Genomic DNA, 14,410 nt, shown 5'->3' with positions numbered 1-14,410 from the left:
CCCCTCACGGACAGGCCCCTTTCTTTTAAAAAGTTACAGCAACTGTTCTATTGATCTAAAATGCATTTTAGTAACCCGCTACACTTAATGGAGAGAATGCACCAAATTAGTAGTAGTAGTAGTAGTAGTAGTAGTGTTACAGAAGTTGGGAGCTACCTCCTTCAGGTATTCAGGGTTTCAATGAATGAATCAGAAGATGATGTAAAGAGGAGATAAAGTTTATTAGACACTGGAGTGCATTTTGATGAAGGAAGAACCTATGAAGACAGGATAGATTCCATCTTAACCAAAGCAGAACCAAACCCTGCCAAATTAAATTAATAGAGTTTGGGGGAATTGTTTAACATAGGATTTGGGGGGAAACACTGAAATTTGCCAAGGATCACTCAAGTTGGACAAAGACATCTGTTAGAGATGTCAGCAACACAAAGGTATCTTTGCATCAAGTAAAGGATAGAACAGAAGTTACAGCTGAACAGAGGCAGAGCAGGGACAGGTCAAGATCACACAGATAATTGCTATTAAATCAACAAGATGTCACATTAAGGTAATAATAGCCACATAAAAAAATAAAAAAGTTATGTCTGTATATACAAATGTAAAAAGCTTGAAAGCAACAATAAATTAACCTGAATGTACGGAAATGGACAGTCCTTAACATAACAGATATCACTGAGACATGGTGGGAAAAAGTAAGTGGGATACTGTAATACTTGGCTATACAATATATAAAAAGGGAAAATTAGGTTGAAGATGTGGAAGAGTAGTATAAATCTAAGATTCCACACAATCTGGTAAAGTAAATTCTCTGAATGGTGAGAATCATGCAGTTGAATCTATAAGGATACAAATCTCAGATTATAAGATTACAAATATGAAAGCAGAGTTATAAAACCAACATCCATATAAGGAAAAGAGACAGTGCACAAAACAGATCAAAGAAGCAAAGTCTAATAAAATCATAATGGGAAAATTCAACTATCGACATACATACTGGTCAAATATCAAAACGTGATATGGCTTAGAGAAGCCAAAAAAGCTACAAAGTAAAAACAAAGAAATTAAAATCTTAAAATTAAGTATAGATGCTATTTAAAAAAATATATAATTTTAAAAGTCATGCGTATTTTTGAATTAAAAAAAAAGCAAAAAGTAAACTTGTATGACTAAATAGCATGGCTCAAGAGGTTATTCAAGCCAAGCAGATATCCTTCCAGAAATGGAAATCCAACCCCAGTGAAACCAATAAAAAGAACCATAAATTACAGCAGCATTATGTAAAAAGGAAATTGGGAGGTCTAAGAAGGACTCTGAAGAGCAAATCAAAAGGTATAAAGAACAAAAAACTCTTGAAATATATCAGAAGCAGGAAGAGAAAAGAAATAGTAGGCCTCTGGACCACCATATTATAAAAGTTAGAAATTAAGAAAGATAAGAAAATTGCTGAGAAGCTAAGTGATTTCTTTATATCAGTCTTCACCACAGAGGATGCGAGGGGGAGACATACTCAGACTTAGTCTTTTCTGGTAATAAGCAGGTGCCACTGGAAATTGCCGTATCAAAAGAAGGGATGCAGCAACAAACTGATATATTAAAAATAAATAAGTTATCTGATCCAGAGAGGATACACCCAAGAGTTCCAATTGAATTTAAGAATGAAATGGCTGGGCTGCTCTCAAAAAATATGAAATCGGACTGGGAGGGTAGCAAATTTTGTACCTATACTAAAAAAGGCATCACGGAAGATACAGGGAGTTACAAATCAACAAGACATACTTCTGTAGTGGGTCAACTGGATGAAATGAGAATTAAAAATATCATAGAACATCAATGAGAGCATCTAACTCCACTACTACAAAGTTAACTCATAACTCTAGTTTTTTCAATGGATCAGTAAAGTAGTAGTTAACAGAGAACCAACTGACAATTTATCTGGACTTACAAGAAGCCTTTGACAAAATTCCTCAACAAGAGGCTACTAAAGAAACTAAGTGGTCATGTAACAGAGGGGTAGCCGTGTTAGTCTGGATCTGTAAAAGCAGCAGAGTGTCCTGTGGCACCTTATAGACTAACAGACGTATTGGAGCATGAGCTTTCGTGGGTGAATACCCACTTCGTCGGATGCATGTAGTGGAAATTTCCAGGGCCAGGTATATATATACAAGCAAGAAGCAGGCTAGAGATAACGAGGTTAGTTCAATCAGGGAGGATGAGGCCCTCTTCTAGCAGTTGAGGTGTGAAAAACCAAGGGAGGAGAAACTGCTTTTGTAGTTGGCTAGCCATTCACAGTCTCTGTTTAATCCTGAGCTGATGGTGGTCATGGTGAACAGGCAAAGTACTGTCCTGAATCAGAAACTGAGAGAAAACAGTAGGAATAAGTAGTCAATTTTTATCTTGCCACAAAGTTAAGTGTGGTGCCACAAGGTTCCAAACTGGGCCAAGTGCCATTTATTTATTAATTAATTCAAAAGGGAGATGAGCACTGAGGTGGCAATATCTGCAGATTACAAAATTATTTAGGTTAGTGAAGACTGGAGGACACTGAGGGACAGAAGGACCTAACCAACCTACCTGAATGGGCAACATAGGCAATATGATAGCAGGTGGAAACTCACTGTTGATGCATGCAAAGTAATGCACACTGAAGGAAAAAAACCCAAAACACTACCCATATCTTACTGGGTTCGAAATTATCTTACTAACTCAGGAGAAAGATCTGAGCATCACTGTGGACAGCTCAACGAAAACCTCTTCTCAATGTGCAGTTGTGGTCAAAAAAAGTAAACGACATTAGGAGGCATAAAGAAATTGGATAGAGCGCACAGGAACTATTACAAAGCCATCATAAAATCAATGATATACCCTTTCTCCCACTACTATGTTCAGTTCTGGTTAACATGTAGAATGTAGCTAAAAAAAGACAGAATTAAAATGATTAGGGCATAAAGTATTGTATGAATTGAGATTAAAAAAAGACTGGAACTGGTCACCTAGAGAGAAGGTGAATGAGAGAGGGAACGTGAGAGACATATACAAAAATAGTGCCTGATCTGCCTTTTGTCTACTTCTATTCATCCAGGGCTTTGGAGCTGTGCTCCGGCTCTGCTCCAGTTCCAGGCAAAAACCTGCAGCTCTCCTGCTCCGGAGCTGTTCCACGCTCCAGCTCTGGGCTCCACTCCAAAGCCCTGTATTCATCTGCTCAAAATGCAAAAACATGACTTTCAGTTCAGTGCAGACAAGCCCTACAAAAGAAGAAAAGTCAGATAGGAAAGATAGAAGAAACCTTAACATCTGTAACCAAGTAATCAAAAAAACCAAGGTTTTTCTGCCTCTTCCATCACACACTTCTGCATTATCAAGATAGTTTCTTCACAACTAACGGCGGTTGAAGAGCCAAGTGTAGCAGGTGTCTGAAAACCACTTCTTTGATGGTTCAGAGTCTGAGGGATCTAAAAGCTTTGACACAGTAGCCTTAGGTTTAGAAATTCTAGAAGACATATCCTTGCGCCACTTCTAATAAAGTAAGTAAATATATTTCGTAACCATTTTGGTCACAAAGGAGAAGTATGGATTCTGAAATTCACTGTAGAACCAAAAAAAGAATCAGAGAATAGGAGAGAGGCTGGAATACAGAGTCCTCAGCATTAAAACTTTGAACAGAATTCCTGGTGCTGCTGCATGTAACACTGGTAACTGGACTAGCCTACATGTTCCAGACTGGTGTACCAAAACTGCTGAAGTATATCAATTTAGAACATTCGAAGAGTTTAAAAAAAAAATCTACATTTATCTTTAAGCGATAAAATGGGAAAACTTAAGTTACAGCAGAAAGGCTAATAAGATTGGTCATGATTCATGAACAGTAAATTGACTAAGTATTGGTGAAAAATTGGTGCACATTCATAAATTGTACTTACAAAAGAAATGTACCGGGTCTTAAATAGATGTGCATGAGAGAGACACCAAAAAAAGCACAAAATATTTATATAACAGCTTGTAGATCACATTTCAGTTATCTTTCTAGGACAAACAAAGAAAAGATTTGCAGGAAGAGAATCAATGAACTAGTCAGCAGCATAGTCAAACTGTGGAAACAATCTTAAGCCAAGGAGCAAGCCTAGAAGTTGGCCTTAAAAAAGGTTTAATAAATCCAACAAGAACGGACACTCATTTATTTTTGCATTCAGATTTTTTTTTCTGGTTTATAAAGAAATGGAGGGATTTTACCCCCACACAGAAAATGAAAAACAGATGAATTAACTTTCCAAATATTACAACGTATCACATTTCATTGAGCAGAATGGATTTACCATACTGTGACAAATGATAATCTTTAGGCTCTCACATTGACACCATGCCTATTTGGTGACACCTTTTGCACGTATTTTCCCTACCCTTGAAGTAACTATTGTGTAGAGCAACTGATCTGACAAAAAAAACCTCAGCAATAAGTATGCAATTTCTATTAGCAGTAACTATAAAAATGTAACATATTCACGTCTAAAGTCCATATTGTAAGTTGTTACCTCCACTGTAACCATGGCACCCAGGATTCACCCCAATCTGAGGCACTGTTATCTTCCTAAAAAGTCTTGTCTCATACTGTTCTCCAAATAATGTGGATTTCTAATGAGTCTGATTTTGTCCTGCCAGAACATTCCAACACTGCAATGGTCTTAAACAATGCTAAGAATACTCACCAACCAAACAACTTATAAAATGATTTATAAAAAATAAAATAGCACTGGAGACTATTATATGAAAAAGTAATTTGTTTACTCGTGGGGGAAGCATGCACAGAATTTATGTCCCCGGCAGATTTCTTTGCTTCCCCACAGAAAAATTACTTTCTGACAGGAAACCAAAGGGAAGCCACAAGAGTGGTCATGCAACCCTCCCCAGCAGTATGTTTCAGGTTCTCAGGGCAGCCAGCCGAGAGGTAAATCCCTGCAGGGCAGGAGGCAGTACTGGGGAAAGACTCGGCTGATGGCTCCTACCCTGCACACTGGGCTCAGATGCTAGTCCTGGCTGGGCTGGGGAGGACTAGACTTCCTCTTCCCCTGCACAGAATCCAGGGCCAGGTCAGACCCACCCCTAGATTTCTCCCCCGGCTGCAGGAAGCTCTGCAAACTCCCCCTCCCTCCTCTTTCCTGCACCCATTGCTGCTCAGGGTGCTGCTCCCCCATCAGCCCAACCCTCCGTGCATCCAGACTTCCTCATACACAGACCCTCCTGCCGAGCCTCATCAACACCCCCACACACACACTCAGAACCCCTCAACGAATCCCACTCTCCCTACACCTGGACCACCTCAAGCCACCCACACCCAGATCCCCACCCCACCGAGCCCCACTGCCCCAGCATCTGCACCCCCCCCACTGAGCCCCACACACCCAGACTCCCTTCCCAAGCTCTATCCCCCCTCCCACAGACTCCCCCCCCCACTGAGCCCCAACCACCTTCACCTGGATCCCCTACAGAGTCCCATTACTGTCGCACCCAGAAATCCACAACAAGCCCCAATGCATCCAGATTCCCCACTGCATCTGGATCCCCACTGAGCCGCCCACACCCAGACTGCCCCACACAAAACCCTCTCAACCCACGTCTGGATCCCTCACCCTCACCCCCAAGCCCCTCCACACTTGGATCCTGCCTTGCTGAGCCTGCCTGCCCACATGGAGGGGCAGGGCCCTGGCTGTGGCATGGTTGGGTGCAGCCTCACCACTGTCCGGAGTGGGGGAGAGACGGGGGAGCTGCACAGTGATCTCCCACCTCCGTGCGGCCAGTGGCCTGTGCTCCCCAATGCCATGCTGGAGCCTCCACATTTATTTGACATAAACTGCAGAATTTCACAGAATTTTAATTTTTTTGGCGCAGAATGCCCTCAGGAGTAATGTGATATGAGTCCAAGTGTCACTCTGTTTCACAACTTGCAACCATTCAGTAAAGCACTATTTATAGCACAAAAGGAATTCTCAGCACCATGTAAATGTGTATTAGAAACAATGGTGATTTAATTTTCCAATTGGATTTTTATGAGGAAATCATTAAAAACAATGTACATTGTATTCTATGTATAATCCATGGATTTAATAGTAGCTGGAATTACAAAATAAAGTACTTCAGGGGGCTTAAGTACCTTCATGCAAGAATTCAATGTAAATTGCTAATGTTTGGAGACGGAATGTAATGTTAATTTCTACTCATTGAATTTCTAGAGGGTATTTGGGTATCTGTTCTTCAGCAGGGCGCTTTGAATTTAAGAGTATCATGGCATTGCGGTAACACTTTCTTAAAGGGCAGTTATAACACTGTGGTAAAATGTTCAAAGAGCACTAACTGCTTCTTCTATCATTCTTTTAAGGCCATTTCATCATTACACTCTCTGATGCACATGAGAATGGTAAACACATAACAATCTTTAACTATCAAAGTACTGTATCACTTCATATTATTCATAGTAGATGTATATGGTTAAATGTGTATGAGTAACAGAAAGCAAGCATGCATAAACAAAAATGCACTGAATTCTACAGAATACTACAGAACGGAAAATGGGTTACTGCGCCTATTTTGTGTTAGCCAGACCCTGAAGAAACATCAGACACCTCCCTTCCTCCTCTCAAATCCTGAAGAGTCACCATCAACAATGCAGGTCTGTTTATTCCTTCATCCCATTTAATCGATAGAAAAACTATTTTAATCTCTAAAATTATTTTATCAATTGAATGTCAAGTTTTTGCATCATATTGTTCACTTTGCAAAATTAAGAGTTAAAGGTATTCTCTTAGTATTTATTTAGCATTTAAAATATTGAACATTTTAAAAATGAAAGCACCTAATAAATTAGTTATTTATTAGATATTGCTACATCTAAATCTCATTTTTCCAACTAATATTTAGTTCCTCATAAAATACCAGTGGGGGGGGGGGAAGGGAGGGGAGGTGTTAAGAATCCTATAATGCAACTATTAAAAAAAAAAAGAGTGTTTATGTGCATAAACTACATGGAATTGCTCAGATTACCATCTTCATAGAATGCCAGGGTTGGAAGGGGCCTCAGGAGTTCATCTAGTCCAACCCCTGCTCAAAGCAGGACCAATCCCCAGACAGATTTTTGCTTCAGATCCCTAAACAGCCCCCTCAAGGGCTGAACTCACAACCCTGGATTTAGCAGGCCAATGCTCAAACCACTGAGCTATCCCTCCCCCACAGTAGGCAGCTTAGTGACTTAATTGGAGCACTAGCAATCAATAGACAACCAGTAGTATTGTTGATTTCTCAAATTCTCTCATAGCACTATAATATTTATTCTATGGATTTAAGAATTCTTTTTGCTCTTTTACCTGGTATTTTTGAGAGACACTAGGTGGGTGAGATAGTATCATTTATCGATATATTTCAGTATGATAAAAGATATGGACAGGCAGTATATTTCCCCATTCACAACCCAAATACACAGATAGGTTATTTTAAATTTAGTGAACATAGGCTACTACTTTTAAATTTAATCTCTAAAATTTGTACTGCAAGAACCACCAGTTTGCTATTTAGTGACAGTACTTTCTATTATACTTTGGGCATGTCATAGCCTACTTTTAACATGTCACATTTAACTACCAGATTTATTACTATCATATTACCATGCACCACATTAAATGTCTGTAGTAGTTAAGAAATAGACATACAAACCAGTCTGGGTATTACATCACTAATAAATAAGTTTTGGGATTTCTCTTATATATCACCACCAAAAGAAAAGCCTACTATTGCATTTTACTAGAGTACATCATTGATTTGTGCCTTTTCTCCATATACGTCAGTCAGTCTCATTAGGGCTTCTTGGGTATTGGGGGGGGGGGGGGGAAGAGGGTAACATTAGGGCAACTATGAAAGAAAATATGCAAGAAAATATTTGTTACCATTTACAAGTGAAGCCATTAAGGAGCTAGGTAACCAATATTTAGCAGAGTAGATGAACGTCTAGAGAAAATGGATAACAAATCAAAGGAACACCGATACTGCAATGATGGGAGACTGTGAAAAGAAAGCAATGTTAGCTACAAAAAAAAATGTGTTTTTTTTAATTAGACAAGTGAGAAATAGTGATCTTGATCCTGCAGCCAGCTGAGTGCTAATCTTGCAGCCACTGAAATCAAGAGAAGGTTGGCAATTAATTTCAGTGGAAGCAGAATCAAGCCTACCTCCCACCTGGGGAAACTCAATGTGTTTCAGTAGGACCTCCCCCGAGTCAGTGGCAAACTGCTATGCCACTGTTAGGGCCCTGGATCAGGGCCTGGTGGAGTCGGGTGGGCCTGGGCTGCCCTACCAGGGCTGCCACACCCCATAAGGGGTGCCCCAATGTTATAGATTCGGGCCACTAGGCCATGTTGTCCTGTGCCAAAGGGCTGCTTTATGGCTGCTAGGCCACAGTGCCCTGTTCTGAAGGGTGATGCGACAGACTGTGACTGATAGGCCACGCTGCCCTGACCCTAGGGGCGTGGACCATCACAAAGCCCTACAACAAAAAATTTAAGAATGCTGAAGTGTGCAGTAACAAGGTAATATCACTGCAAAAGTGAGACTGAAAGAAACAAACCACCTACTTACATTGCTAAGTAGCAATGTACTGCCTTCCCCTTGAGATAACAAACTTTACATAAAGCACTATCTAGAAAGATTCTACATAATACCCTTGTAACTGAGTCCATTCACTTTGCTCTTTTAACAACTATGGCTGAAAAGTTAGAAAAACTTATAGTACAGAAGACTAAACTAAACCAACCAGCTGCTACTAACTGTGGTGTATTCCTGTTGCATAAAGTCCAGATTAACTTGCAATAGTCTCTTTATTCACAAAGAAAAAACATCAAGATGGCCTTTCACTGCACTCTATTTATGGGCACTTATGCAAATGCCAAAACAATACATCATGCATAGCCAAGGAGGCATTATTTTCAATCAAGTCACTTACATGTCAAATTATATACTGAATAGTCAATATACACGTATTACAAGTATTAGATTTATTATGCAGGTGGTGTTGGCAGCCTGTGATATATAGGAGGTCTGACTAGATGATCTGGTGGTCCCTTTTGGCCTTAAACTCTATGACATCAGTAATTCCTCTAGCATCCTGTGTTTATAATTTTGCAAGTTAAATATATACAAAAATTCATAATGTAATAATAAAAGATTTGCACAAAATCACCCAAGCAAACTCATGATCTTATAACTGAAAAGAAACCTTGACCTCCCCACCCCTATCTGTTTGTTTTTGTCTTCCCTTGCCATTTCACATCTAATCTCTTTGATTTAGGTCAAATATCTAGATCTCTGACCCAAACAACATATTTTGGGAATTTAATAATCATTCCATAAATAGTTAAGACAAGAGGAATTATGTCATAAATGGTGACTTGGGACATTAAGTCTAGTAATACTCTTACCAACAGTAACAAAAGGGTAAATTCATAATTTAACAGTTAACTTTGTAAAAGTATAAAAAACAAAGGGCATGGGCTTCTTGTCTCTCTAGCCACTATGGCTCCTGTTAACATTAATGGGAATTACATAGTGCAACAATGTAAAGAATAAACCGGTCAATTTTAATAATATGTATTAGGACTATATAACCCTACAGTAACCATATGGTGGAATTCACTCCTGGGGCTCTGCTGCTTTAAGTCACTCAAGCAGTGTGTGGGGTTTGTTTGTTTTTTGTTAAATAGCACCTGAAGCACCCAGCAAGTACATTATATTTTTATATACAGAGGAACAAAATATTTGTTTTCCAAGTGCAGTTGTCCAATATCATTCCAAGACATGCAATAACTGCAAAAACCATCTGAAGTTTAAAATCTTATATGCCATCCAAGCCCAGTGCTAAGAGATAAAAGTGGCATGAGCAATCTTTGCAGATCACCACTAATCTTTCATTTTCAGAATGGTGACACAATTCTAGCCCTATTTCTTCCAGTCCAAAGACAAAGATAGTACCTTTTTTTTCCTAGATCATTTTTTAAAGAAAAATCACCTAATTGGCTCCAGGCCACAGACTCAAGCCAACTTCCAGAAAATCTTCTTTTGGTTCCAACGTGTATAGCATGTTTTTGGTACTCTCTCTTTGTGGGGTCCCTTCCCACGTCACTACATCTTTCTCTACCCTATCCCATTTTTCATAAGGTACAGGCCATACTTCAGGCCTGGTCTACACTACGCGTTTAAACCAGTTTTAGGAGCGTTAAACCGATTTAACGCCATACCCGTCCACACTAAGAGGCCCTTTATATCGATATAAAGGGCTCTTTAAATCGATTTCTGTACTCCTCCCTAACGAGAGGAGTAGCGCTAATATCGGTATTACCATATCGGATTAGGGTTAGTATGGCCGCAAATCGACGGTATTGGCCTCCGGGCGGTATCCCACAGTGCACCACTGACCGCTCTGGACAGGAATCTGAACTCGGATGCAGTGGCCAGGTAGACAGGAAAAGCCCCGCGAACTTTTGAATATCATTTCCTGTTTGCCCAGCGTGGAGCTCCGATCAGCACGGGTGGCGATGCAGTCCGAAATCAAAATCCAAAAAGAGCTCCAGTATAGACCGTACGGATGTGATCGCTGTATGGGCAGGCAAATCTGTTCTATCAGAGCTCCGTTACAGAAGACGAAAGTCCAAAGCATTTTTTAAAAATCTCCAGACAGACGCCATAGCAGGGACTCAGCACGCTGCTGCATGACAAGCGTAACGGAAAGCCAAAGAATCAAATAGACACTCATGGAGGGAGGGGGGACTGAGGACTCAAGGTATCCCACAGTTCCTGCAGTCTCTGAAAAGCATTTGCATTCTTGGCTGAGCTCCCAATGCCTGTAGGGTCAAACACATTGTCCGCGGTGGTTCAGGGCATAGCTCATCAATGTACCCCCACCCCCCACCCCCGGAAGGAAAAGGGAAAAAAATCATCTCTTGACTCTTTTAAATGTCACCCTATGTGTACTGAATGCTGCTGGTAGACGCGATGCTGCGGCACTGAACTGTAGCATCCTCGCCCCCCCTCCTTGGTGGGTGATGGTACACTATGGCAGATATCTGTCGTCATCATCAGCCTTATGGCAGATGGTGTAGTGCAATACGACTGGTATCCATCCTCGTCATCATCCCATAAGTACTCCTGACTGGCCTCCCGGTCATTCCCAGTAGACGGTACAGAACGGCTGGTAACCGTCTTCATCATAGCAACTGGGGGCTGAGCTCCATCAGCCCCCGCCCTTCATGTGTAAAGAAAAGATTCTGTACCGCCTGGACTATCACAGCAGCTGGAGGCTGCCTTCCCCTCATTTTATTTCACTAACAAGTCACTGTTTCTTATTCCTGCATTCTTTATTACTTCAGCACACAAACGGGGGGACACTGCAATGGTAGCCCAGGAAGGCTGGGGGAGGAGGGAAGCAACAGGTGGAGTTGTTGCAGGAGCACCCCCTGTGAATGGCATGCAGCTCATCATTCCTGCGGGATCTGACATGGAGCGGGTGTGCTCTCTGGTTCTCTGATACACTGGATCTCTAGTACACTTGCCCCGTATTATAGGCAGGACTGATTCTATTTTTAGATACCCTAAAGGAGGGATTGACTTGGGGAGTCATTCCCATTTTTGTCTTTTGCACCCCCAGCTGATCTCAGCCAGGGGCACCTATGACAACAGCAGAAGATATAGTGCAATACGACTGGTAACCATCACCTCATTGCCAATTTACAATGGTATGGTAGACGGTACAGAACGGCTGCTAACCATCTCTGCTGTCATGCAAAAGCAAATGAATGCTGCTGCGTAGCGCTGCTGAATCGCCTCTGTCTGCGGCATCTAGTACACATACGGTGACAGTGACAAAAGGCAAAACAGGCTCCATGGTTGCCACGCTATGGCGTCTGCCAGGGAAATCCAGGGAAAAAGGGCGCGAAATGATTGTCTGCCGTTGCTTTCCCAGAGGAAGGAATGACTGACATTTACCCAGAACCACATGCGACAATGATTTTTGCCCCATCAGGCACTGGGCTCTCAACCCAGAATTCCAAGGGGCGGGGGAGACTGCGGGAACTATGGGATAGCTACGGAATAGCTACCCACAGGGCAACGCTCCAGAAATCGACGCTAGCCTCGGACCGTGGACGCACACCACCGAATTAATGTGCTTAGTGTGGCCGCGTGCACTCGATTTTATACAATCTGTTTTACTAAACCGGTTTATGTAAATTCGGAATAATCCCATAGTGTAGACGTACCCTCAGAGTTAGAACCTACAAAACTTGCATTTTGCAAAGACAAATACTCTCCTATCATGTAAATATCAGCCACCATACATACATATTTTATAGCAAGACCCACACTGACAACCCACATGCCAAGTTCCTGCCCAATGTGATTTGAAACAGCCACACTATACCATGTAATAACAGAGCCTATTAAGTCAATTCTATGAAGAAACTCCACTGCCTGATCAATAATTTCTTTTTCAAACAAAACCTCAACACCACCGCTATCTTTAAAATGTCAAAATGCAAAAGCTACAATAGATTTCCAATCAAAAGTTGAAGGTATTTCTTGGCACTAGAAACCAGATTTTTTTTCAGCATGAATTCAAATGCCAACAAAGGGACAAAAGTTTTTTTTTTCTTTTTTAGCAAAAGCTTTGCAAACTAAGCAGCTTACACTATTAAAGACTTGATAAGCATTCTATAACATTAACAGATTTGGCATTCTTTGTAAGATTTAGAAAACACTAATTCATATCACATTTCAACTGGAGGTGATTTAATGAAAATCGGGATTCATAACGGAAACACTAATATCATGAACTGTAAAAATCCGACAAGTGTGACTATTATAAAAAATGAAATGCTGCAAAACCATTAACTTAGATTCTTGTATGCCTGCCAATCCCAGTGTTAAAAAGGCAAGAGGCACAAGCAATGTAGAAGATCATTAGTGGTCACTGGAGGAGTGACACAATCTAGCCCTATTTCTTCCCACCCAAAAACAAAAAGATAAGTAATTTTTTATTTAAAATTATAGAAAACATCATCATTGGCTCTCATTTAACCAACAGGCTCACACTCCGCAGGCCGTCATTTTTCGGCTGGTAAGCAGTCCCTGCTGAAATCAGCAAAGCAGGTCTGGTCTTGCAACTCAATTAGGGCCCGATTCTGCTCTCATGGATTTCGATAATAGTTTGCCCATAGACGTCAATGAGAGCAGGAAACGGAGGTCCTTGGTGAAGCGTACTGGGAATGTTGAGGGAAACGGGACCCAGGTGCCTCCTGTGTCCCTCCCTGCACCGAGAAGTGGCAAGGATAACTCTACTGAAGGAGATGTGCAGTGGCCTCTACTGGTGCATGTAAGGTGCCCAAGGCTGTCCCGCTCTCACAAGTGGAACGGACCTTCCCAAAGCTGGGGAAAGGTGCCCGTAAATGCCCAGCCCGGACCAACCGCCGTGACATTTCTAAAGCCGCTGGGCTACGGTTCCCCGTCCTCAGCGAGCCGCCTGCCCGGCCGGCCGCATCGGCCCCTTCTCTCCAGCGCGCGGGCGGAGCGGTCACCCAGGGCAGCCCCTGCGCGCCGCGCCAGGCCACTACTGCACCCCCCCCCCGCGCGCGCGCCCGGGCGCAACCTCCGCGCGGCGCTGAGCCCCGCTGCCCGCCAGCTCCCCCCCAGCCGTCGCGCGCTGCCACAGGGGCTCGCCCGACTGGTTACCTGCGGGGCTCTGCGAGCTGCTCCTGGCGGCGGCGCCGGCCGGGTCCGGCTGCCCTAGGAGCAGGGCGATCCACAGGGAGCCGAGGAGCCGCCTGGCTCCCCGCGCCGCCATCGCTCCGCGCCCCGAGCCCGGCAGCCGGGCACCCAGCAGCAGCTGCCCCTCCCCCGGGGGCTTCTCCGACCGGACGGGGTCCGCTCGCCCTTAACCGGGCGCTGCCTCTGCGGCGGCCTGAGGAGAGGGCTGCCCTGGTCGGGCTCCGGGGGGCGAGCGCCGTCCGTGCAGGGAGGCCGGGGCGGGGAGTCACTCCATCGCGGGCCGGTCCCAGCGCCAGGCTTCGCGTCTCCTGCACACAGCAAGAGGGGCATTCGCCGCGCTCCGCCCCCAACCACCGCCGCCCGTGCGCATGCGCCAAACGCGCTTCTCTCCTCCCGTCCCCCTCCCAGCGGGAGGCGGCGCGCTCCTGCGACGGCCAACAGCCGGGGGCGCGCGCGGAACGCCACCTTCCCCCGCCCCCGCAAAGAATCCCACACTCCGCCTGGAGAGAGAGAAAACGCGGCGCGAGGGGCCGTCAGGGAAACCCGGAGAGGGACCGTCGAGGGGATAGGACGGCCGGGCTCCTGGGGGAGCCGCTCCTAGCTGGGCACAGAGCCCCAGGCA

At 43.5% G+C, this 14,410-nt stretch overlaps 1 protein-coding gene across 10 annotated transcripts in view; it reads right to left on the bottom strand.

Moving 5' to 3' along the window:
- Positions 1 to 14,175, bottom strand: part of NEO1 (neogenin 1) — a 498,809-nt gene extending 484,634 nt beyond the window's left edge. For 4 of the 10 annotated variants that reach the window (XM_039492001.1, XM_039492003.1, XM_039492004.1 and 1 more), the window contains exon 1: positions 13,753 to 14,165. In XM_039492001.1, the coding sequence (XP_039347935.1) occupies positions 13,753 to 13,864 (112 nt within the window). In that variant the 5' untranslated portion in view covers positions 13,865 to 14,165. Of the gene's footprint in view, positions 1 to 13,752 lie in introns of all 10 variants that reach the window. The other 6 variants (XM_039492002.1, XM_039492005.1, XM_039492006.1 and 3 more) reach the window with 3 other exon arrangements.
- Between the last annotated feature and the right edge of the window lie 235 nt (positions 14,176 to 14,410).

The sequence above is a fragment of the Mauremys reevesii genome, linkage group 10, assembly GCF_016161935.1.
Source record: "Mauremys reevesii isolate NIE-2019 linkage group 10, ASM1616193v1, whole genome shotgun sequence".
NCBI classification, from domain to species: Eukaryota; Metazoa; Chordata; order Testudines; family Geoemydidae; genus Mauremys; species Mauremys reevesii.
The sequence above is the reverse complement of the archived record's forward strand: the minus strand, read 5'-3'. Positions and strand labels throughout refer to the sequence as shown.